This window comes from Eschrichtius robustus, chromosome 8 (genome assembly GCF_028021215.1).
Source record: "Eschrichtius robustus isolate mEscRob2 chromosome 8, mEscRob2.pri, whole genome shotgun sequence".
Lineage (NCBI taxonomy): Eukaryota > Metazoa > Chordata > Mammalia > Artiodactyla > Eschrichtiidae > Eschrichtius > Eschrichtius robustus.
Genome location: NC_090831.1, coordinates 7,775,398 through 7,797,723, shown reverse-complemented (window position 1 = coordinate 7,797,723; position 22,326 = coordinate 7,775,398). Strand labels below are relative to the sequence as shown.

The 22,326-nt window shown below is 53.9% G+C and overlaps 1 protein-coding gene across 5 annotated transcripts in view; it reads right to left on the bottom strand.

Moving 5' to 3' along the window:
- Positions 1-22,326, bottom strand: part of TNS3 (tensin 3) — a 235,248-nt gene that overhangs the window by 54,013 nt on the left and 158,909 nt on the right. For all 5 annotated transcript variants that reach the window (XM_068550260.1, XM_068550261.1, XM_068550256.1 and 2 more), the window contains 4 exons: positions 20,453-21,712; positions 3,748-3,911; positions 2,652-2,778; positions 2,480-2,563 (listed from right to left, as the gene is read on the bottom strand). In XM_068550260.1, the coding sequence (XP_068406361.1) occupies positions 2,480-2,563; positions 2,652-2,778; positions 3,748-3,911; positions 20,453-21,712 (1,635 nt within the window). The remainder of the gene's footprint in view (positions 1-2,479; positions 2,564-2,651; positions 2,779-3,747; positions 3,912-20,452; positions 21,713-22,326) is intronic.

Below are 22,326 nucleotides of genomic sequence, written 5' to 3'. Positions count from 1 at the left end.
AACCACTTTCCCAATGGTAAGTTAAAGCCAATATTCTCATTTCTACACAGCTGGTATCCAGCTCGAAGTGATGCAGAACCAGGCATTGGGTACCTCACAGATACTACAGCCCTGAAACTGCACAGTGGTCATGAATGAGGTGTTATTGCCTATATTTATAGATGAGGAAACAGGTTCAGAGGTCACCAAGTATACGAGTCCCACTTATTCCACAACCGGACTTAAATCCAGGACCTCCAAGACTTTCCATGTGTTTTTTCAGTACTGACATTTTGTCACCACCAGTTTAGATGAGGAAAGTGAAAAACAAGCCCTTCCAATCTGACAATTTGGAATAAAAAGCCCCTGGCTGTGGAGTGAGGTTGACAGGCATGGAATCCTGGCTCTGCCACTGCTGGCTGTGAGCTCAGGCTGGCTGTGAGCTCAGGCCACCTGCTCCGCTTCCCTGTGTCGATTTCCTCATGTGCAAATGGTGTAAAGGAACCAAGGCCCCTATAACACGACCGCAAGACTGAAGAAATCCTGTTGTAAAGAAGAGGGGTGAAGGTAGTCCCGAAGTGTGAGCCACGACCATCGCTGTGTCTCAGGGGTCAGCCACCGCCCACCCCCCGAATGGGCAGAGCACACGGGGCCCCCAGCCAGTGCTGTGTGTGTGTCTCTGAGCTCTTCCTGGGCTAACGTCCTCAGGGACTGCCGAAACGAAAGCACGGAAGACTCGGAAGGTGTTCTTAAGATTAAACGGCTCCAGTTTCACATGTTTGCCTTTTGTATTTGAAATCAAAGCCCTACTTCTTCCGTGTGACATCTGCACACCAAAGTTACTTAGACACACTAGCTGTACAGAAGCCTAATCCACACTGGGTGTGCAGGGCCGCACTGTCACACATGGACACGCTGGCCCATGCAGCCCACGCCTGCCCCAGGGCCTGATGCTGCAGGCCGGGACAGTCGCCCGGCGTCGCACACAGGGCACGCCGACCTCGCTCAGCCCCCAGGCCCTGCTCAAGTTCAGGAAGCGTTCGTGGTGCTGCACACAACGGCCCCAGCGGCCCACGTTCGGAGCTGTTAGTGAGTCTGAAGACTTTCTCTGGTACTTTCTTTCCTCAAGCTTAACATCCACCCTCTACTGCTGTCACCAGCATGTTTCCAATGCACCTGGTCTTGGAGGGGTGGGATCTGACTGAATCCCGCGCCAGAGGGCTGGGTTCTAGCCGGAATCCACTGAATACGTTCAAATTAGCCATTAATCGTGGTCGACTCAGGGAGGAGGGGGCTGTGTGGAAATGGAGGCATGCCCCTCTGCTTCTATCTAAATTATTAAAACATAGAAGAACAGACACACGGCTTCACGTGTGTGAGTCCGTGCACCACACACACAGGAACACAGGCACTTCTCATGCTGTGCTCCTACACGTACACACACATGCACCAACACAGCGCACGTTCCTTCTTATCCTTCATTTCAGTCACACCTGCTAAGAAAGACGTGCAGTTTAATTCTATGCTAAAAGCAAGCATCTACGGTCCTAAAACCAGAACGGAAATTTTGGAAGAAAAATGGCCCTTCTCTTAAATGACACATGGATCTCGTTTTCTCTGGAAAAAGAAGGAAAATGGAGCTAGCTGTCATCACTATAACCTCCCCTGCGTAAGAGGTGGGATTTAAACACAATGTCTGCTTCCCCCTCCCCCAAAAGTGCACCTAATGAGCAGAAGTGATTCCATTACCCTCACTCAGCTTCCCCAGGGCAGACAAACAGCCGCATAAGGAATCCACAATTACAGAGAAGAGCGATTTTCAAGTGTAAGTTCGGCTTGAGCTACATCCCCTCCCCACCTGCTCAGGGCCAGGCCCGTCCTGGACTCTCAAGGCAGGTGGGGAATGTCCATACCAGGAAGGGGTGCTGAGGAACCCACCACCGCTGCGTTAACTCCCTCCCCGGGGCCGGTGCACAGACAAATTCGACCCCGCAAGTATGGCACGTGCCCAGGGAGGAAGGAGACCCGTCCAGAAGCGGCCACTCGCTGGGGAGATCCAGGATGGCGGCCGAGAACGTCAGGAGCCAGGACAGGTCTGTGTGAGCGGGCAGCGGGCGAGGGCAGCCGTGCCACTCAGAGCGGGGAGCTCGCTGCTCTCTGTGGCCCCCGCTTCCTCTGAAAAGGGGGGGTCGGGTGCTCCAGTTTCTTCTTTCAACTCCAAGTAATGCCACAAGGAGTTGAAAAGCACCGATGTTCGGCTGCTGAGAGCACCGTGACCCTCCGCATCAACGCTTGAAAGTGCTCAGTGAACAGAAGAAAATAGAAGCACACCTGCAGGATGCCAGGCAGAGATTCAACACCATTGCTAACCCCAGCGGGCTACACAGCAGTGTCCCTGCACCTTCCCCAGCCAGAGCCACATTTCTGAGATGTGACACACGTGGAAATATTTCTGCATGAGAGGACATCCAGAGCAGAGGAAAGGAGGTGGGTTTCTTACCAGGAGCTCCTTTGTACAGACCGCTGGGGCTGCCCATCTGCGGCCCGGATGGGCTGAACGGAGGATAACGTGGGCTTCTTGTCACTGGAAAGAGAAAGCAGAGTAAGAGGCTGTTCCCCTCTGCTCCCTGAAGGGGTGGGATTGCACACTACGAGCTCTGCTTCTTTCTTACCATATGGCGTTTCTGGAGACACAGGAAATGCTGGTGTGGGAGAGATGGACTCACTGCCACTGCTGGTTGGAGAGAAGATCCTGCCGTCGATCACACTCAGGTCTGGGGGATACGTGGTGATCACCGCCTGAAATCGGCAAGGGGGGTTGGTCAGGTGAAGGCCACTTCCAGACAGCTGGGGGCCCCCGGCACCCACTGAGCCAACCCTCGTCGATAGAAGGCAGCCACGGAAAACTGGAAGAAGCTTCAATAACAGTCAAGGCAGAGGGAAGTGTCTCGTAGTCAACATTACACAGCTCATAAGTGGAGTTAGCAGAGAGTTTGTGCAGCAGAGGGAAAGCGAGCGTTAAGTGAAAAGAGCAGGGTAAAAGAATCGTCACCTGTAGTGTGTTCACAGATACGTAAAATGCCCAGTGAATTAAACACACAGGCACAGAAAAGAGGCTGGCAGGACATAGCCCAGATATTAACACTGGTTCTGTGTGTGTGTTAAGACTACTGGTGACTTTCTTTTCTCATCTATTCTGGGTTCCAACTTTTCCACCTTGAGAGTCAATGAAACCCTAATTTCAAAGGGTTCATCGTTGGGGGGTTTGCCAACCTGTCTTACTTCAATTCTGAATAAAAGCCTTAAGTACGCCTCCCCAAAGATGCTCTGTAGATCTCCCCACGGAGCACACATCCACACTGACCCACTTTCTTCCTCCCTCCCGGGGACGCCGGGAGGCCTTGGGTTGGGGACTTGGGGTCCTTTGCGATGACTTCTGTTTGCCCTTTGCTGCTGCCGTCCACCCATGGAGCTCTGAGACCTCTACCCTCACGACCCACCTGCAAGCTGGGCCCCTCATCCCCATTCTACAGATCAGAACGCAGAGGCTCAGATGACCCCAGTGAGTGAGGTGCACGCCCGCACAGCTCTCTCGGGAGAGCGGGGATCCCACGCAGGATCCCGGCTGATGCACACCTGGGCTCCCCCCAACACCACCTGCCTTCAGGGAGGAACTTCGTTTGTGAGATGGGGACGAAGGCGGGTGGGGAACTGAACTGGCGATTTGGGACGGGGCTCAGGCCAGGTTCTGGGTGGCGGTGTGCATACCTCTTTGGCGCTGTCTGAAGAGAGAAAAGGCGCCAGGCTTGGGGCCTGTTCCACACTGGTGGTCTTTCCCCAGCCGCACTTGGAGAAGGCTGCCTGCTGCCCAGCATCGTTGTCATACTGCTCGAGGCTCAGCTTCCGGAATCTTCCGCCCAGTGGCTCGTCACCTGTTAGGAGAGAGACACGTGGGCTGCAGGCGCTTTCATCATGGAGGAGAGCACTGACCCTCAGTTAAAACTGACTTTAAAACTTCTCAGAGGCATTCTTTATTTTTTCTAGTTCCAGAACATTTTCATCACCCAAGATGAAACCCCATCCATAGCCATTAAGCGTTCACTCCCCATTCCCAACCCCAGCTCCTGGCAACCACTAATTTACTTTCCGTCTCTATGGATTTGCCTATTCTGGACACTTCATGTACATGGAATCACACACTCCACGTCCTTTGGTGTCTGACGTCTTTCACCCAGCGTGACCCTCTCGAGGCTCATCCTGTTACTGCGTGAACTGGCCACTGTCCGTGTCCTGGCTGTTTCTCCCAGCGTCAGCTCCACCAGGGAATCGTGCCTGGCCGGTCCCCCAGGGCCTAGTACAGGGCCCGGCACACAGGAGGTGCTCAGGAAGCAGAAGGGACAGAGAAAGGCTGGGACCCAGGATCGAGGCTTCTTTCCCCTCGCTGATTGAGCAAGAAAGATTCTTGGTGGTGGTCAAGCTTCAAAGAACCCAGGGTGTGGGCTTCCCTGGTGGCGCAGTGGTTGAGAATCTGCCTGCCAATGCAGGGGACACGGGTTCGAGCCCTGGTCTGGTAAGATCCCACATGTCACGGAGCAACTGGGCCCGTGAGCCACAATTACTGAGCCTGCGCGTCTGGAGCCTGTGCTCCGCAATAAGAGAGGCCGCGATAGTGAGAGGCCCGCGCACCGAGATGAAGAGTGGCCCCCGCTCGCCACAACTAGAGGAAGCCCTCGAACAGAAACGAAGACCCAACGCAGCCAAAAATAAATAAATACATAAATAAACTATACTCTCCACTCACTCCTCTAGCTATAAGCAAAATTGTGAAACAAACTTTCTCAAAAAAAAAAACAAAAAAAAACCTCCCTTCAGGTTCCCTGTAATAGTCTAGTTTCAAAGTAGCCGGGGAGCTCAGTCTGTCATTTTAGCTGATTCGGAGCCACGTGTGGCCTCAGTCCTGGGCTTCCTCCAGATGAGGCCCTGAGACAGCGTCCGTGAGTGGCCCCAGAAATGTCCCTATGGAACTCAGGGGTCTGCAACCATTTCTTGATGTTCTCTCTCTCAGGCACAAATGAAGATAACAAATAGACTTTTCTTCACTTAAAAATCTCTCCTGGGCTTCCCTGGTGGCGCAGCAGTTGAGAATCCGCCTGCCAATGCAGGGGACACGGGTTCGAGCCCTGGTCTGGGAAGATCCCACATGCCGCGGAGCAACTGGGCCCGTGAGCCACAGCTACTGAGCCTGCGCGTCTGGAGCTTGTGCTCCGCAATAAGAGAGGCCCCGACAGTGAGAGGCCCGCGCACCGCGATGAAGAGTGGCCCCGGCTCGCCGCAACTAGAGAAAGCCCTCGCAGAGAAACGAAGACCCAACACTGCCAAAAATAAATATAAATAAATAAAAATTAAAAAAAAAAAAAAAAAATCTCTCCTGTAAAGTGTTCTTCGTATCAAATACCACCTCGAGTGCCTTCACTGAACCTAATAGGGCATGTGGCTCAGCAGTTAGGGGTTTCATTCTTCAATAATCATGGATCAATACTTCACTGCTCCCCGGCCTGCAAGAGTGTGGTCACGGGCGGCCACCGAGGGTCTATGCCAGGACGGGCCTGGCCAACGTGGAGAGCAGGGGTCGGGGCACGCACACAAGCTCCACAGGGGACCCCGTTTCCAGGCTGCGACCTGCACAGAGCGCCGCTCTCCCCGCAGAGTGTCTTCCCTTCCCAAAGAGGCAAAGATACAGGCACCAGGGTCATCAGAGGCCAGGCCTCCGCAGGCGACAGACCCTGCCCTCCTATCAGACTGCGGCGTACACAGGAGGGTCCCCAGCACCATCCCGACCCCAGGGTGATACTCCTGGAGAAACGAGGAGGGGGGCACGACGCAGCCGCGGCGCCGGGATGTGCCCGCACGTGCCCACCTCTGCCCGGGGGGAAAGCGGGAAGCAGAGGCAGGCTGCCTCACAACCGCCAGGCGGCGTACTGCGTCGTTTCTGCCGATGAGGAAAATGGGGTCTCCGGTTGAGACCTGCCCTATCCCACACAGCAAGCTCCAGACAGGGGTGTGGTGCCCCGCGGAGCTGACCAAAAAACCCCCCACTGCAAACTCCACTCCCCCAGGGCCGCTTGTCCTCGCTCGCCAGTGCCAAGCGAGGGGCGGGTCAGCCAGGAGGTGACACTGTCCCCTCCCACCTCAAAAAGCCTGCTCGGTGCAGGCGGTGGCCCACAGGCCTGGGAGGCACGGCCCACCCACACAGACAAGTGGTGCTGTCGGCACCTCCACGATTAATAATGGCTAACGCGGATGATGGAAGGGACACCGGCTGAGATCGGGGACCCTTCCTTCTGCCCACGTGCCAAGGGGCAGTTGACGCCCGCTTTGCTCCTCAAATCCTTCTACCCCTCAAGGGAATTTCAGATTAACAATGGCTTATTCCTTACAATCTCTGGAAACGCCCCCTTTGGCATTTGAGTAAAAAACACCGGCTGGGGATGTAGTTCCCAGAGCAGGTGAGCGCAGAGCAGCCTGGACCAAAGGTAGGAGGAGGCGGGTTTTAAAGGCCTTCCTGTCCGAGAATTGTTGGTCTGATGGTGGAAGTGGGGCTGGGCAAAGGGCATCTGACCCCAGGCCCACCCGCTGGCAGACGCCGGCTCCCAGGCCCGCTCGGGCGGGCCGCCTCTGGCCAAGCGCGGAGCAGTTCTGCCTCTGTGCCCACTGGACGGTCCGACAGATGTCTCGGGGATGAAATGAGGACAACCGTCACCACTGAGCCTGGTCCAGGCTCAATGACATAATGCAGCAAAAGCCAGTGCAGGACACAAGCCCACAGCAAGAACCAAATGTGGAAACTGCAGCCATCAAACACGCCAGTGGAAGATTCATGCAGTCACTGAAAATCCTGTTTGATGGAATGTGAAGGGAGAAAACATGCAAAAACATTACGTGAAAAAAGCAGCGTGGAAAAGTGAGCATGTGGCAGTATATCTGTGAATTCATTTTGATTTTTAAAAATAAGAAAATGTACCAAAATGTTCACAAGAGGCTGTCTCTGGGTCGTGGAATTCTGGGCACTGTGAATAGTTTTTTAAAAAATATCTATTAGGTTGGCCAAAAAGTTAGTTTGGGTTCTTCCGTAAGATGTCACGGGAAATCGGAACGAACTTTTTGGCCAACCCAATATATCTTCCGAAGTTTTCACTAATAATAGGTCTTACTTTTAAAATCAGGAAAACAAGATCCAGATCATCTTTAAGAAGAATAAGTTTTCTTTACATTTTGTAGAACTCCGAGTTGACCTCACAGACGTTCCCAGGTCCTTCTCTACTCGTTCTAATTCTAGTAGAACTAACTCTGTACTAGTACAGGCAAACCTCATTTTACTGCACTTTGCAGATACTGTTTTTTACAAATTGAAGGTTTGTGTCAATCCTGCATCAAGCAAGTCTAGAGGCACCATTTTTCCACAGCGGTAATTTGTAATCAGTGGTCTATGATATTACTACTGTAATTACTTTCTTGTTTTGTATTTTGAAATTAAGGTATGTATACTTTTTTTTTAGACATAATGTTATTGTTCACTTAATAGACTACAGTATAGTGTAAACATAACTTTTATACGCACTGGGAAACCAGAAAAATCTGTCTGAGTCACTTTACTGAGGCGATATTTGCTTTATGACGATGGTCTGGAGCCCAACCTGCAATATGCCTGAGGTCTGCGCCCGTGTTTAGTTTCTATGTGAAAATCCACAAACACAAACGTGTTTGGTGTTTGATTAACCTATCATTCTGACAAGTCTGCCGTGTGTGATGGCTGGATCTTCTCATCAGATACAGAGACAACCCTATGGGAGGTGGCTTTCTGCACCAATAAGCTCACAGGAGCTGTACAAGTTACCTTAACTTAAAGAGAGCAAGACTAGGGTGTCTGCGAGGTTGGGACGTGAGCACCGCTGGGCGGGGGCCCACACCCCTTGGGTCATCCAACAATGGCCGGATGCAGGCTGCCCACCCTCCCAAGGGAGGGCCTTGATTCCATTTCACTTGACAAGTTGAACTGTATTCCAGAATCCACTCCATAAATCCGGCCATGACCATATTTTTCCTTTTCAGTAGAGAAATCAGATCCAAGAAAAGAGGAAGAAGGAGACTGAATGGAAAGCAGCACAGAGTTGCTGCACTAAAGCCCTGTGCCTGTGCCAGCTGGGACCCTGCAGGTGGCTCGGCAAACTGCCCCTTCCCGCGGGCTCTCCTCAGGCAAAGGGCAGCTGGAGCCGGTGCCCCTGCCCCTGCCCTGCTCGGCCCAGGTGTGGCCACTAGAAAACACCCCAGGACACCACCGCCCTCCAAGTCACAGAAGCGGTAGGGTTCAGTGCAGAAACCATGGCAACCTAGGACCACAGAGTTACCAACAATCTCCAGGGACCCGCACGTCCCCGCATGAGCCCCGCTCACACCCTCAGCCGCGGTCTCCGTGGAGGGTCGGTGCGGGGGCGGCTCTTCCTGTACAGAATGCTGCCTGCCAATCTCGTCCTCGGGGTCTGCTTTTTTCCACCAACACATGGCATTGTAACGTGGTCTGCAATGGCCACACAACCAGACACGGCCCACTCCTGGCCAGTCCCTACGCTGGTCTTCAGACCCCTCTCCTTTCCTCCTGCCACCAGACACGATGCACTCCAGGCCTTGGGACCCACCTACCCAGGCCGGAAAGGGGGGCAGGTGTCCCCAGGTGTTCCCCTCACTGCCCCTCCCAAAGACCTGAGAATCTCAGCATTTTAACAATTCACTTTACTCACAGGTGGAGCTGGGGTCAAGGACACGTGCTGGGCCTGAGGGCATCCGGCTTTTCGAGGTGCTGCCTCAGCCCAAGCCAGGCTTCGGGGGGTGGGGCTGAGCTTCCCTATGGGACGTAGGAGCTCGCTGAGCCTGAGAGACAAGCAAGGCTTGGTCATTCGGTCATTCGGGCCACTATTAGGGATGGAGCCCTGCTGAGATTGGGGCCGGGCACTGCACCCTTACACGGGTCACCACAGGAAAGTGGCATGGGGTCAGTGCGGGAAAGTTCGGGGGTGCTGAGGACAGAGCAGGAGAGCCAGTCCTCATACAGGGGCACCCGGATGCCCCCACTGAGCCCTGGAGAAGTGGGGTTTTCAGGCCAAGACTGCGGGGTGCCCGTCAAGCACTTAGCACCTAGCACTGAATTCAGCCTAATTAGGGAAGTGGGTGGCACTGTGGTCGCCAATTCACCCCTGAGCCAACAGAGGTGCAAGAAGCGACTTTCTCAGACGACTAGAAAACTGTAAAAATACTAGAAAATTGGATCTTATAAAGCCAGGATCCCCTTGGCTACTCTGCACCGAAATACAGTGAACTCCCAGTTATGCAACAGAGTGCAGACACATGGTCGTAGGTAACTCAGAGCACACTTGTATTTTCCTTGCACTGTGCTAGGGCAGATTCAGATTTATCCGGGCGACTATCTGATCCTATTTAAAGAGGAACTTGAGAAGCAGCGAGGTGGGGTCATAGCACCCACTCTGCCTGCCCAAATAAAGCTTGCACCTGCGGCAGGGCCAGCACAGCGAGTCACTGCCCAGACCTCTGGCACAGGACACCCGCCTGTCCTGGAAGTTCTACAGCAGGGGGAAGCTCTCCTGCCTCACCACACAGTGGGTCAGCCTCCAGGTGACTGGGACACAGGCCCAAGAGGAAACACGAATGTGAAACAGTGATTCTCAAACGTGGCCGCACATCAGAATCACACTAAAAATGCTGACTCTCGGGCCTCACCCCTTACCTGTGAAGTCACAACCTGCGGGCGTGAGGCCCAGGTGTCAGCATTTTTTTTAAACTCCCACATTTCCAATACACAGACAAGCTCGAGAACCAGGGCTGGTCTCAACCCTGGATTCACACTGGAGTTACACAAGTGGGGAGCATTTAGAAGAATTCTGACCCCCGAGCCATGACCCAGGCCAATTCAACCAGACCTTTTGGAGGCGGAAGCTGCGTGGGCACCTTCAGCACCTGCGTTTTGTCAAGTTCCCGGGTGAGTGCCCTGTACAGCCAGGTGGCCAACGCCTGCTCTGACAAGTAGGTGGAAACTCATGAGCTCCTAGAACATGACCTTCATCTTCTATCTGGGCCACTGCAAGGTGAAGCACCCTTAAGCTATTTATTTATCTTTATACGATCATATAAGAATGAAGCCTGCATCATCAAGGCATGCACGGATGGGTTCTGGAAATTCCCTCGAATTCCTAGGAGCAAAAACAATCACCAAGGATTCGTTTGGATTACTTGGCTCCAGAGTTAGTTTGAGGCCTCCTGACTTCAGCTCATTCAAATAAACATGTGCATCCTCTAGAGAGAGAGTGGAAAAGGGAAAATGACAACAAAAAGCCCAAACACTCTTCCCAGCTTAAATGTTCCCAGGATGACTTAAGGAGATTTTCCTCCCTTAAGCTGAAATAGGGATTGATTCACCGGCAGGGTATATTCTTGAAGAGCTGGGTGACATCTGTTGGAAATCCCTAGTCAGAATGCAGAATGATGTTGAAGACCTCGGCAGGAGCAGTCATTCCCTCTGGGGTGCCCTCTCTGACCCGACCGACCCCAGAGCCTTAGGAAAGCGTACAGGAACGAGACCAGTGGGCTCCAGCAAAAGCACACCAAGAGGCCAAGTAAAAAAGCCTACCTTTTGGATTGCGAAAGTGAAAACCCTTTCCACTGGGGAACTCCAAAGTGCTTGGTTAGGTGGTAGCATTTCCTCTAGAATGACCTATTTAAAAGGGAAGTGATTGTGCCCCAAAAGCTAGGAAGCATACCCTTCTACTATAAGAAATTTCAGGAATACGCTCAGGTTTTACTCAAAGTAAGCTTGTAATTTAAAGCACAGATGTAAAAAGCCACACAGCAACCGAAAGGCAAGGAATGTCACTACTGGCCTCCGGGGGTCTCCAAGGCGGACTTTCAAACATCTGAGGGGGCAGCTCCTTGGCAAGGTAACAAAAGAATTGCCACGTGGCCCAGCAGCTCCACTTCTGGGTATTACCCCAAAGAACTGAAAGCAGGGGTTCAAACGAATACTTGCACGTGAACATTCACAGCAGCTCTATTCACAATCACCAAAAGGTCACCATCCAGCGATGACTGGATAAGCGCAGTGTGGGCTGTCCATGCAGTCGAATATCACTCAGCCTTAAGTCTGCAAAACCTTATGCTGAGTGAAAGAGGCCCGACTCAAAAGGCCATGTATCATACGATCCCATTTATGTGAAATGTCCAGAAGAGGTGAATCCCTAGAGACAGAAAACAGATTAGGGGCTGCCAGGGGCTAGGGGAGAGTGGAATGGGGGTGACTGACCATGGGTACAGATTTCCTTTTGAAATAACAGAAGTGCTCTGGAGCTAGACAGTGGTAATGGTTGTACAACATTGTGAAGGTACTTAATGCCACTTAATTGTACATTTTTAAATGGTTAAAATGGTAAATTTTACATTAGGTGCATGTTTCCCCAGTAAAAAAGATGTGAGGGGGTGATTTCTGTTTCCTAGGCTGGCCTGCCCAAGGGTTTTCACCTTGAGATGCACGTTATTTTATTTTAAATTGCTTTCTTTTTATTTATCCTTTTAACACGAGTGTTAGGGTGTTACATAGGTTTTTTAAAATTATGTGTTTAAGTAGTTTGCATCAGCTATGACTGATTTCAGGGTAGTGAAGATGGCATCAGAAAACAGATGTTCTAAAAACAGAACCATGGGCTTGAGGGGTTGAGAACCACAGCTGCAGCCTGGCCCAGGTGGTCCAGAGCAGGCAGGAGAGGCCGCAACTCCAGGCCTCTCAGGGACGTCGGGAGACGCCCGTCAAGGTGACCACGTGGGGCACCCGAATCTGCCTGTTTGTGTGGTGAGGGTCGCTGCAGCAAAAGGAACTGATTTATCAACTCTCAGATTTATAATGTGCCTTTTTTTTTTTTAATTTATTGATTTTTATTTATTTTTGGCTGCACTGGGTCTTCATTGCTGATGCACGGGCTTCCTCTAGTTGCGGCGAGCAGGGGCTGCTCTTCGTTGCAGCGTGCAGGCTTCTCTGGTTGCAGAGCATGGCCTCTAGGCGCGTGGGCTTCAGTAGTTGTGGCACATGGGCTTCAGTAGTTGTGGCGCGTTGGCTTCAGTAGTTGGGGCACATGGGCTTCAGTAGTTGTGGCGCACAGGCTCAGTAGTTGTGGCTCGCGGGCTCTAGAGCACAGGCTCAGTAGTTGCGGTGCACGGGCTTAGTTGCTCCACGGCATGTGGGATCTTCCCGGACCAGGGCTCGAACCCGTGTCCCCTGCATTGGCAGGCGGATTCTTAACCACTGAGCTGCCAGGGAAGCCCTATAATGTGCTTTTATGCAATGAAAGAAAGTAGTTGCAACAACAGCTTCCAGCAGCGACCGTGCATTTCTCACTCTGAAGTCTTTTCCAAACTAGAAGCATGCAGAGCTCCCCGCAGCGCAACAAGCTGACTCCATCACTAAATGTGCGCTTGCGGGCATCGGTCCATCCACCACTATTCATGGTCCTAAAGCATCAGTTTGAAGGGGCGTGGCCCGTCCTGACCCCTGGGCAGGAACCTCTTTTTTGGGGTCTCTCATGGCACATGAATACCCTGCCTGCCGTTCACCTCCAGTGACAGGACCTCACTGGTGAAGAAAGCCCAGTTTCACCTGTGGCAGCAAACGGAGAGCAAGAGTCCTTCACAGGAACATCACCAGAAGCCCTTGGCCTGGGCTCACTGGCCCTCCCTCCACAGTCTCCTTTATCCTGGTTCCCCGGTGGGCCGGGGTAGGGGGAAGTCCGCCCCCCGCACTGTAATTCTTGGTTGCTCCTGCTTTCCAGGAGCTCATGACTGGGGTGGGGGGGGTGATGGAAAAGCAAAGGCACAGTCACAGGCCAGTGTTGTCCAGGGAGATGGGGGGAGCCCTGGGCACATGGGGAAGGGACAGTGGTCGGGGAAGCATTTCAGAGAGAATGTGACCTATGACAACCCAGAGAGCCCCTGACAGGTGGAGGCCACTGAACGAGAGGCCAGGCCTCCTCGGGCTCCCTGAAGGAAGCACTGTGCCCCGTGGTCCCACCCGCCCGCTCCTGTGTGTCCCCGAGGGCAGGAGGCGTCGTGCAGCTGTACTGAGACTGGTCGGCATTAAACACAGCCTGAAACCACACGCTCTAACTCAGGTTCAAAACAGCATCCAGAGTTGTCATGGTGACACCGATGGGATCCCGCGTGCCTTTGTTCACCGCCTGGCTCAGCGGGTACAGGCCTGACTGGGCAGCTGAGAGGAACAGGGGGTTTCAGTGGACAGTGAGAGGGCAGGTGTGAAGTGAGAGTTAAATTAGCCGAGCTCAGGGGCCATGATCAGAGTGCGCAGCCAGAAACTCTAACCACGAGCGCCTTCCAGACGGTGTGACCGCGAGCCCCTTCCAGAACTGTGTGATCGCGAGCCCCTTCCAGACGGTGTGACCGCGAGCACCTTCCAGAACTGTGTGATCGCGAGCCCCTTCCACACAGTGTGATCGCGAGCCCCTTCCACACGGTGTGATCGCGAGCCCCTTCCAGAACTGTGTGATCGCGAGCCCCTTCCAGAACTGTGTGATCGCAAGCCCCTTCCAGACGGTGTGATCGCAAGCCCCTTCCAGAACGGTGTGATCGCGAGCTCGTTCCAGAACGGTGTGATCGGGACCCCATGCATGGAAGGAGGGAGGGGAAAGGGAGGGAAGTGGCGGCAGGGAGACAGCGTCCGGCAGACACCCACAGAGCAGTCCATGAATTTGAGAGACTCCAAGGGATGCAAAGATGCATATACAAAGCAGATCAACTAAGAAATTATTCTAGGCTTTAAAAATGTACTCGCTTTTCTTTGTGTTAAAAAACACATAGCATTACGTTTACCACCCTGACCATTTTTAAGTGCACGGTTCAATGATGTTAAGCATATTCAGATTGTTCTGCAACAGATCTCTGTAACTTTCTCATCTCGCAATACTGAATGAAAAATGACTCAACTGAAGGGGTATGGACACATTTCCTGAAGCTCTACTCTGCTACAGCTTTTCAGACGACGTGAGTGAACCCAAACCCAGACTGCATTAGACTTGTGAGCATAACACCCGCCATCTAAAGGTTTGTCTATGGCCAGGCCACCCTCACCGTTTGAAACCCACCGAAAGAGAACCAAAACGTAGTTCCAGTGAGTTCGCACTTTGTGTTTCCCAGAGGAAACCAGTGGAGATCATCCTTCACTCTCTTATTACTGAGGTCGCCTGCAGCTGTCAAGGGTGGGACAAGCCCTCTGCTGCCAAGGACACAGAGCTGCTGGTCCCACAGGCTCTGCTGCCGGCTCCTGCAGGGACGCCAGGGCCTGTCCCCTGGACACAGGAGCACCCCCTGACCTGAAAACAGTCATCTTGCCTTGGAAGGGCGATGAGGAAAGGCCTGAGGGTGGAGAGAAAAGACCTGAGCCCTCGCTCTTTGCTCACCACGTCCCCAGACCACACAGTGTGCAGCAGGTTCTGACCCTGATCCGGGACCCTCTTCCCGGAAAGGCCTAAGAACTAACACAGGCTGGCCACGCAGGAAGAGCCCACGGGCCAAGTCTGAGCCTGAGTCACCCGCCCGCTCTGACCTCGTGCTTCCTCTCTGTGACTGGACGCCATCCTCCGTCTCATTCGACCAGAGGAACCAGTAGTGCCTTGAGCAGGGGCGATGCTGGCGGAGGCTTCTTGGTTTTGTGAAGCCCAGCTCCTCTGGAGGCACGGGGGCTGCCCCAGGGCCTCAGAGGTGGAGGAGCCGCCTCGCAGCACCTGGCCGGGGTCCACGGCAGGCCTGAATCCTGCTGCCGTGCGTGACGCCGGGGTCAGCCTGAGATGCCTTTCCCCAGCCGTCAGCACCTGCGGCCTCGGGGAACAGAGGAAATCCTGAGGGCGGGCATTCTGTCTCATGGCGGACGTGGCCAGGGTCCACGCTCACCCCTTCTTCCCTCGTCTCCGTGCGCCTGGATTCCCGGTCCTCGAACACACCTGCACTTCCGCACACCTGGGCCCCGCCTCTCCCCGGCATCTGCACAGCCTCCACTGAACGTCCTCCTGGAAAGGCCCCGCTCTCTACTCCCCGATGCCCCGGCTCTCCTGTCGTGCCCCTGTGGGCTCGTGCCGCTGCGGCTCCCGCCCGCGCTCAGGGACCCTACACTCACGCTGTGGACCCACGGCTGAGGATCTCAGGTTCTCACACTGGATCCCTTTAGTTTGGGTTTAACATCTAATATCTTTTTAAATAAATTTATTTATTTATTTGTTTTTATTTTCGGCTGTATTGGGTCTTTGTTGCTGCACGCGGGCTTTCTCTGGTTGCGGAGAGTGGGGGCTACTCTTTGTTGCGGTGCGCCGGCTTCTCATTGAGGTGGCTTCTCTTGTTGTGGAGCACGGGCTCTAGGCACACGGGCTTCAGTAGTTGTGGCTCGCGGACTCAGTAGTTGTGGCTCGCGGGCTCTAGAGCGCAGGCTCAGTAGTTGTGGCGCACGGGCTTAGTTGCTCCGCAGCATGTGGGATCTTCCCAGACCAGGGCTCGAATCCGTGTCCCCTGCATTGGCAGGCGGATTCTTAACTACTGTGCCACCTGGGAAGCCCCTTTAACATATAATTTAAATTGACAGGCTTTGCGCTATCAATTACTGGAAGTTGATACTCGTGAATTTCCTTCGGCATAAATGAGTCCTCTGACACGGGCGAGCACGCATGCAGGGGTGTCTGTGTCTGCAGAAGCACACGCGGAGCTCTGGCACAGTGTCCTAGTGCCATCTGCCAGCAGAACACGGGGTCTGCCAGGGTCCAACAATTGTGGGCTGGGGGTTGATGTACCACGAATAAAATATTTTGACAACAGGAAACAAGGAGCCCATAGGTATGAGGAAAACACAGCTGGCTTCCTGCCATCTAGGGAATCATAAACTTCACAGATTGAGTCATTTCTTTTGTTACCTGGGTACTATCAGTTGAAATCTCCCCTCATTTAAAAAATGTGATCCAAGAAACCCATCGTTGAGCAGGGCTGCGGTGCAGCTGGGCAACCTGGGGGCTGGGGCAGCATGAGGCCCCAGCAGCGCCCAGACGGGTCTGGTGTCAGCCCAGAGCAGGGGAGCTGCAGCGGTGCTGAGCGCCTACAGGGAGTGAAACGCCTCCACATCTCACCCCGTTTTACAAGGTCTCCCAGGGCTTTCTGAGACCCCACCTCTGGGGGCCACTCTTGCCTCATGGGTGGGGACTGGCGCCCTACACTGCTCGTGATAAACCTCGCTCAGGTCCCCGTGCCAATTCAGCAGAGACACATGGGTCTTTGGAGGGTCACCTGCATTCCCACCAGCACCAGATCCCCTCTATTTACAAACATTCCCACGTGTCAGGAAACAAAATGAGTAAGTCACTGGCACTGTCCTCCAGGGGTTTCAATCGGGTGGCAAAAACTGAGTTTAGTGGAATAAGGCCTCAGCCATGAGATGCATAGTGAGACAGATGGAGGCTGTTTACACATTATGGTGGGCATGAAGGTCAGGGGTGATGCAGACAAGCTTCAACATAGCACCTAGAACGGGGCAGGAGCTGTGGGGCAGTGCTCACTATCTTCTTTACCATCACCATCACCATCACCACCATCACCACCATCATCATCATCATCACCACCACCATCACCATGACCACCATCATGACCATCACCACCATCATGATCATCACCACCACCAACACCACCATCACCATCACCCTCACCACCATCATCACCATCACCACCACCATCATCATCATCATCATCACTATCACCACCATCATTATCCCTACCACCACCACCATCCTCACCATTATTATTATTGTGCTGATAGCAAGTAGACTTTCTCAGAAAATGTTTAGCCTTCACATATAATTTTCATCTCAGAAATAACCAGAGCCACAGTGGGCATGCTGTTGCCTGCAGAGCTGGTGCAATGTGAGCTGTGCGGGACATGCAGCAGTCCCCAGAAGGAGCTCCAGGTAATACCATTCCCAACTCTCTACCACCAGATAACTGGTGGTCTTTCTCATAGTCAGGACATGATCTGCAAGAATGAAGGATTTCACTAACTTCAGGATGCTGAGGTCTCTGCGACAAACCTTTACTTACAGCCAGAATTAAGACACTGTGCAGCAGTCAGCATCCGGGGGCAAGATACAAGGCAGGCCAGGGAGGGTCTCACGTAGAAGATACAGCGTCTTGGAACTTTCTGGCCTACTTCCCATTTGTGTGCAAGACTTGAGGCCACTCTGGTCAGATATTGCCCCACATCAGTAGGGCTGAGCCTCAGGCACACAGACATGGGACAATGCATCTGTGGGGTAACAGCCACCATCCTGGGAATGTCATGGAGCCTTTCAGATTCATCGTCCCCTTCCTACTCAGCATGGTAGAACCGAGAGCCACATGTGGACCAGCTCAGCTCGGCAGCCCTGGCCTCCCCCATCTAGCGGATGGATGTGTGCTGGGGATCTGGAACATCTTCCAAGCACAGGTTTCCGGCATCCCCAAACCTTCTGAAACGTTCCACAGGTCAGAATCAGTTGGTTAGTTGTACACTTTTATGACTTTCCTTGCCATCTAGTGATTTTTTTTCTGTTGTTGGCTGATCTAGCTTTTTGCAACCAAGAGATGTAAATACTGACATTTAAATATTAAAATCAAATGGGTTCCAGTGTCCTCTATACCAGCCAGGGAGGGAAGGAAGTTCTCTCTCCACCTCAATTCAAGCGGCCGAAAGCTACAGACGTGCACATTCTTTTGATGAGATTTCTATCAATACAAGATGTCCCGGAGTGAGAGCCAGAAGTCTGCATGCAGGCTGTTCTGAGAACCCTTTACACTGTCCAGATCCTTTTCATCAATGTAGTGCAAGTCTCAAAGGCACTAGGCACTACACTTCCCGGCTTGGCACTTTCCTAAAACAGGAGCTGACTCTGGAGTTGAAAGCCAAGCTCCGGGTTAGAAGGCCAGTCCTCGTGCTGTGAGCTATGAGCTGCCCCGCTGGCAGGTGTTCATCGCTGCTCAGGCCTCCTACCAGAAGCTCACGTGCAAATTTCAGAAAGGTCTCTGACGATTAGCATCCACATTGCTTATACCTAATCTATTGACGTCACCATAGTTTTTAAAAGTATAAAAGAAAACCGGCAAATGCCCAAGGTTCCTATCAAACATGAATGGATTAATAAACACTCTAACTGAATTTGCATAATTAATAACCTAACGTGATGAATTTTACGGGTCTGTTGAAATATTCAAGTCCTTTAATTTAAAAAATGTCACTATTTTTATAAGACAAGGAACTAGAAAAGATCTAAAATCAAAATTAAAATTCCAATAATTACAGCGATGAGTTTATCAAGTAATTTAAGAACAGCTAAGGAAAGGGTGGAGGAAATGAAGAGATTTTCTAACATCCCAGGCTCTATGTTTTATTGCTACAAGAATAAAGGAGAAGAAGTCACTAGGGACTGAGTTCCATCAACTGGAAAACAAATGAACTAAAGGAGGCTGTCAGACTGTAACCTGAGCCTTGGAATCCTTTTCCCCCTACACACTCAGATGCCTCCAACTGCTTCCAAATCTCAAAGGAGGTTTTAATCCAAAAAAAAGGTTTCTGGTTTTAATTTTTCCAAGCAATTTCTTTTAAGTAGGTTTGGTGAGATAAGAGACAGGATGCAGATAGCTTTGTTCCCAATGAAACCTTTTTTAAACTCAGAATCTCCTGAATGTGTCTGATTCAGTGGATTCATACATCCAAATCCTTCCAACTATTTAGCTGCTACTATTACTACTGTTGTCCTACGGCTACATGGTAGAGTCTGATAATCTACTCTCAGGAGGCTCTTCCAACTCCTTCCAACTCCAAGTTACTTACATCCAGGGGCACAGGTACTCAGGGAAGAGGGGATGTCACACACTTATGATCCAGGTACCCTACAGGGGGGCGTGCGGACCAGCACTTCCTGCACACTTCCACCAGCCGGGTATGTGATACAGTTTCTTTTAACAGATAGAGCGAACAGAAATTCAGAGACTACATCCTTAACCCAAAGTCACACAATCAGCCAAATGCACAGCTAAGCAGGACCAAGGTCTGCAAAGCTCAGGTAACCCAGGCCATCTGGACCCGGTGGGGGGGGGGGGGGGGCGTGTTCTGAAATCCACTCCATCTGACTGCAAAGCAGGCAGGGCCTCTGGGTGCAGCCACAGGGGCCGAATCCTGCTCTACTGCGAATGACCTATGTGACCTTGGGCGGGCCACTTCCTGACACCTCTGGAAACTCAACTGTAAGACAGGATCCGCCCCTGTAGCCAAGGGGCCTAAGAAGATGAAAGGGCCCCGAGAACAATGCCTGCGGCAAGAGCGGCGCCCCTGCCCCATCAGTATCCTGGCTCGGCACTCAGGGTCAGACTCGGGAGTAGGGGGAAGCGACAGAGCTCTTCCTCCGTCACCCCTCCTGTCTTTACTTCTAGAGGCAGGGCCTTTAGGGAACCAGCTGATGCCCCAGAGGGGGACACACACCAACACACTGACGCGGGAGGGCCTGGCCTCACTCTCAGCCCCGAGGTGACCTCTGGGTCCTTGCAGCTCCACCCCTCCCTCCACCTCCCCAGACCTCAGCAGGCTTGGACGCCTGCCTTGGCCCCATCCACCTCCTCTGTGTGGAAGCTTCTAGACGGACACTCCATTCCTTGACCCGGACACCCCACCTCTGTCCCAGTGCCCCCGGCCTGCGGGGGCATCCTCCCAGGCCACCCTGGCCAGCTCTCCGGGGCCCCAAAGCCTCTGCTTCGCCAACACGGAGAGCCTGTCACAGGCTGGATCCCAACTCCCTGCCCCACGTCCACCCAGCCGTACACCCAGAGGCCACCTCTGTCCGCCACAGCTACCCCCAGCCTTCCCAGGTCTCGCAGGTGGGCAGGAAGGCCTGGCCTTGGCCTTGCACAGCCGTGGCCTAAGGGTGAGAGCCTGCACCGTGCCCACCTCCCGCCCAGGACAGCCCCCAGAGCTGCAGGGTGCACACAGGGACCCCCTCAGGGCCCGCGACCCTGCAGCCGGGCCTGATGGCCGGGATTCCCACCGCGCCTCTCGGCCCCGACTCTCCGGAACCCGTCCCTCTGGCATCCCTCCCACTGCCCGCCTCCAACCACCCCCATGGCCCTGTCTCTCTAGCTCGCAGGCTGCTGCCCCACGGACAGCCTTCCCGCCCTCTGCGTGGCCAGCCAGGAGACAGCTTTGGCCTGTCCCCACGGGGCTGTGCCCAGGGCCCCAACTGTCCTCCTCATTCCCCTCCCCGGACCCTGCGTCGAGCCCGGCGCTCTCCCATAAACCCCTCTTCTGCAAAACACAGACCCAGGCAAGCATGCATCCCGTGGAACACCAGCTCACCTTGCCTCGCGGGGGCCCTGCCAGGGCCTTCTGCCGTGTCCTGCAGGCGGCCACTCGCCCGCAGCCCACCTCCCACACCGTCTGGGGCCGCGGGGCCGTTGGCCTGGCTGCCCGGCATGTTCATGTGGGTGGGGATGGGCTCAAAGGTGGGGTCCAGCTCCAAGATCAGCCTGTTGAGCTGCTCGATGGACTGGTCGATGTCCAGGGTGGGTGAGCCAGGGGAAGGGTCTGCGCTCAGCGCCGGGCCGCTACCGTTCACGACTCTGACATCTGGAACCCTGGGTGTGAACGCTGCTTTGCCGGGAGGGGGTCTCTGCGTGTCGGGGGGATGTGGCCCGGGGCCTACACCCCTCTGGACGGCCACTCTGCTGCTGGCCCCCCGGGTAGGGGTGAGCGGGACCCTGGGCTGGGCCTGCGCCAGGCCGGAACCATCAGCTGTGCCGCGGCCGCCGTGCCTGGCCTCCCCGTCGGGGGCGAAGCTGTACTGCAGAGCGGCCACCATCTGCTGCTGGCGCACCCAGGTCTGCGTGGAGTAGCTGCTCTGCCCGTAGGCCTGCGTCTGGGCGGGCACGGAGGGTTTCCTGAGCGCAGGCTGCGGCTGCTTGGGCTCGCGGCTCCCGAAAGCCTGTTCCCGCTCGTACGGGGGCTCCACGGCGAGGCCCAGATCTGGGGCCAGAGGGCCGTGCTGATCTTCGCCGGCGGTGCTGCTGAATCCATCAGACAGGAGGGAGTTTTGGCTGCTCTGGTGGCAGGTGAAGGGGCCCAGGTGGGCGGACTGGTGGCCCTCGGAGGAGGAGAGGGTCCCGATGCTGTCCACACTGTGCAGGTCGTGGCTGGGCATCTCGTCATCCAGGATGTCCGTCTCTCGGTCCTTGGGGGTGCTGTCTCCGTTCACGTGCACCTGGGCCGGTACGACATGGCGGGTCCCGCTGTACTTGCTGCAAGCATCACTCATGTCCTTGAGGGGGCTTCCAGAATCTTCGAGACCAAAGCCACTGAGCAGCTGATCCAGCTCAGCCTTTTCTTGGGGGCTCAGGCCCCTCTTGGGTCCTGGAGCCAGGCGCTCCTCGGTCCTGTCGGTCCTCACCGAGGCCGTGGAGTGGCCCGAGTCACTGCTGACAGACAGGGTGTGGTCGCTGTGGTCTGGGCTGCTGGCGGCCGGGACAGTGGGGGACCCACCTGGGACACTGGGATCCGAGGCGCTCTTCTTTCTCACCTTGGCGTAAAGGCTGCCGTCGACAGGGCCCTGAGTGTGCAGCACTGGCGGGGAGAAAAGGAGAGACGGAGAGATGGACCGTAAGTCAAGGATGCAAGGGACCTTCGGGCTCTTGGAACAGGCCTCTATTCCTGTCTGAACACATAAATGGATTCACAGCAGACAACTTAGAATAATCAGGGCCAAAGACGCCTCTAGGGTCCCCAAATTCTACATACACTCCTGGGAAGCAAACGCCCACGAAAAAGACTCTGAATAATCAAACATTTTCAGGCCCTGCATTGTTTCTACATTTTTATGCAAAGAGCACGGTCATTTAGAGCACCTCTGGGCTTCTCCACACTGGAGTCATCTTGCCTCAAGGGCGCACTGTTAATGGTGTCCTTAGTTTGAATGCTGAACACAGCAGCTGCTCACAAATCCCCAAGACTCAAGAATGGATGGCGCCTATGACAGGAGAGAGCTTCTGTCAACGTCTATGAAGCATCCTCCAGGGACCTGGGTACCAGTCCTCGGTAAGCAGAACATCTGATTTAGGAGCCTGCTGTCCTCAACCTTCTGAGATCCGCTGAAACCTAAATATGCAACTCAACGAAAAGAGAAAGCACAGGAACTCGTCCCAGGCCTGCCTTCCCATTAGTGCAGCATCTTTGGGCCA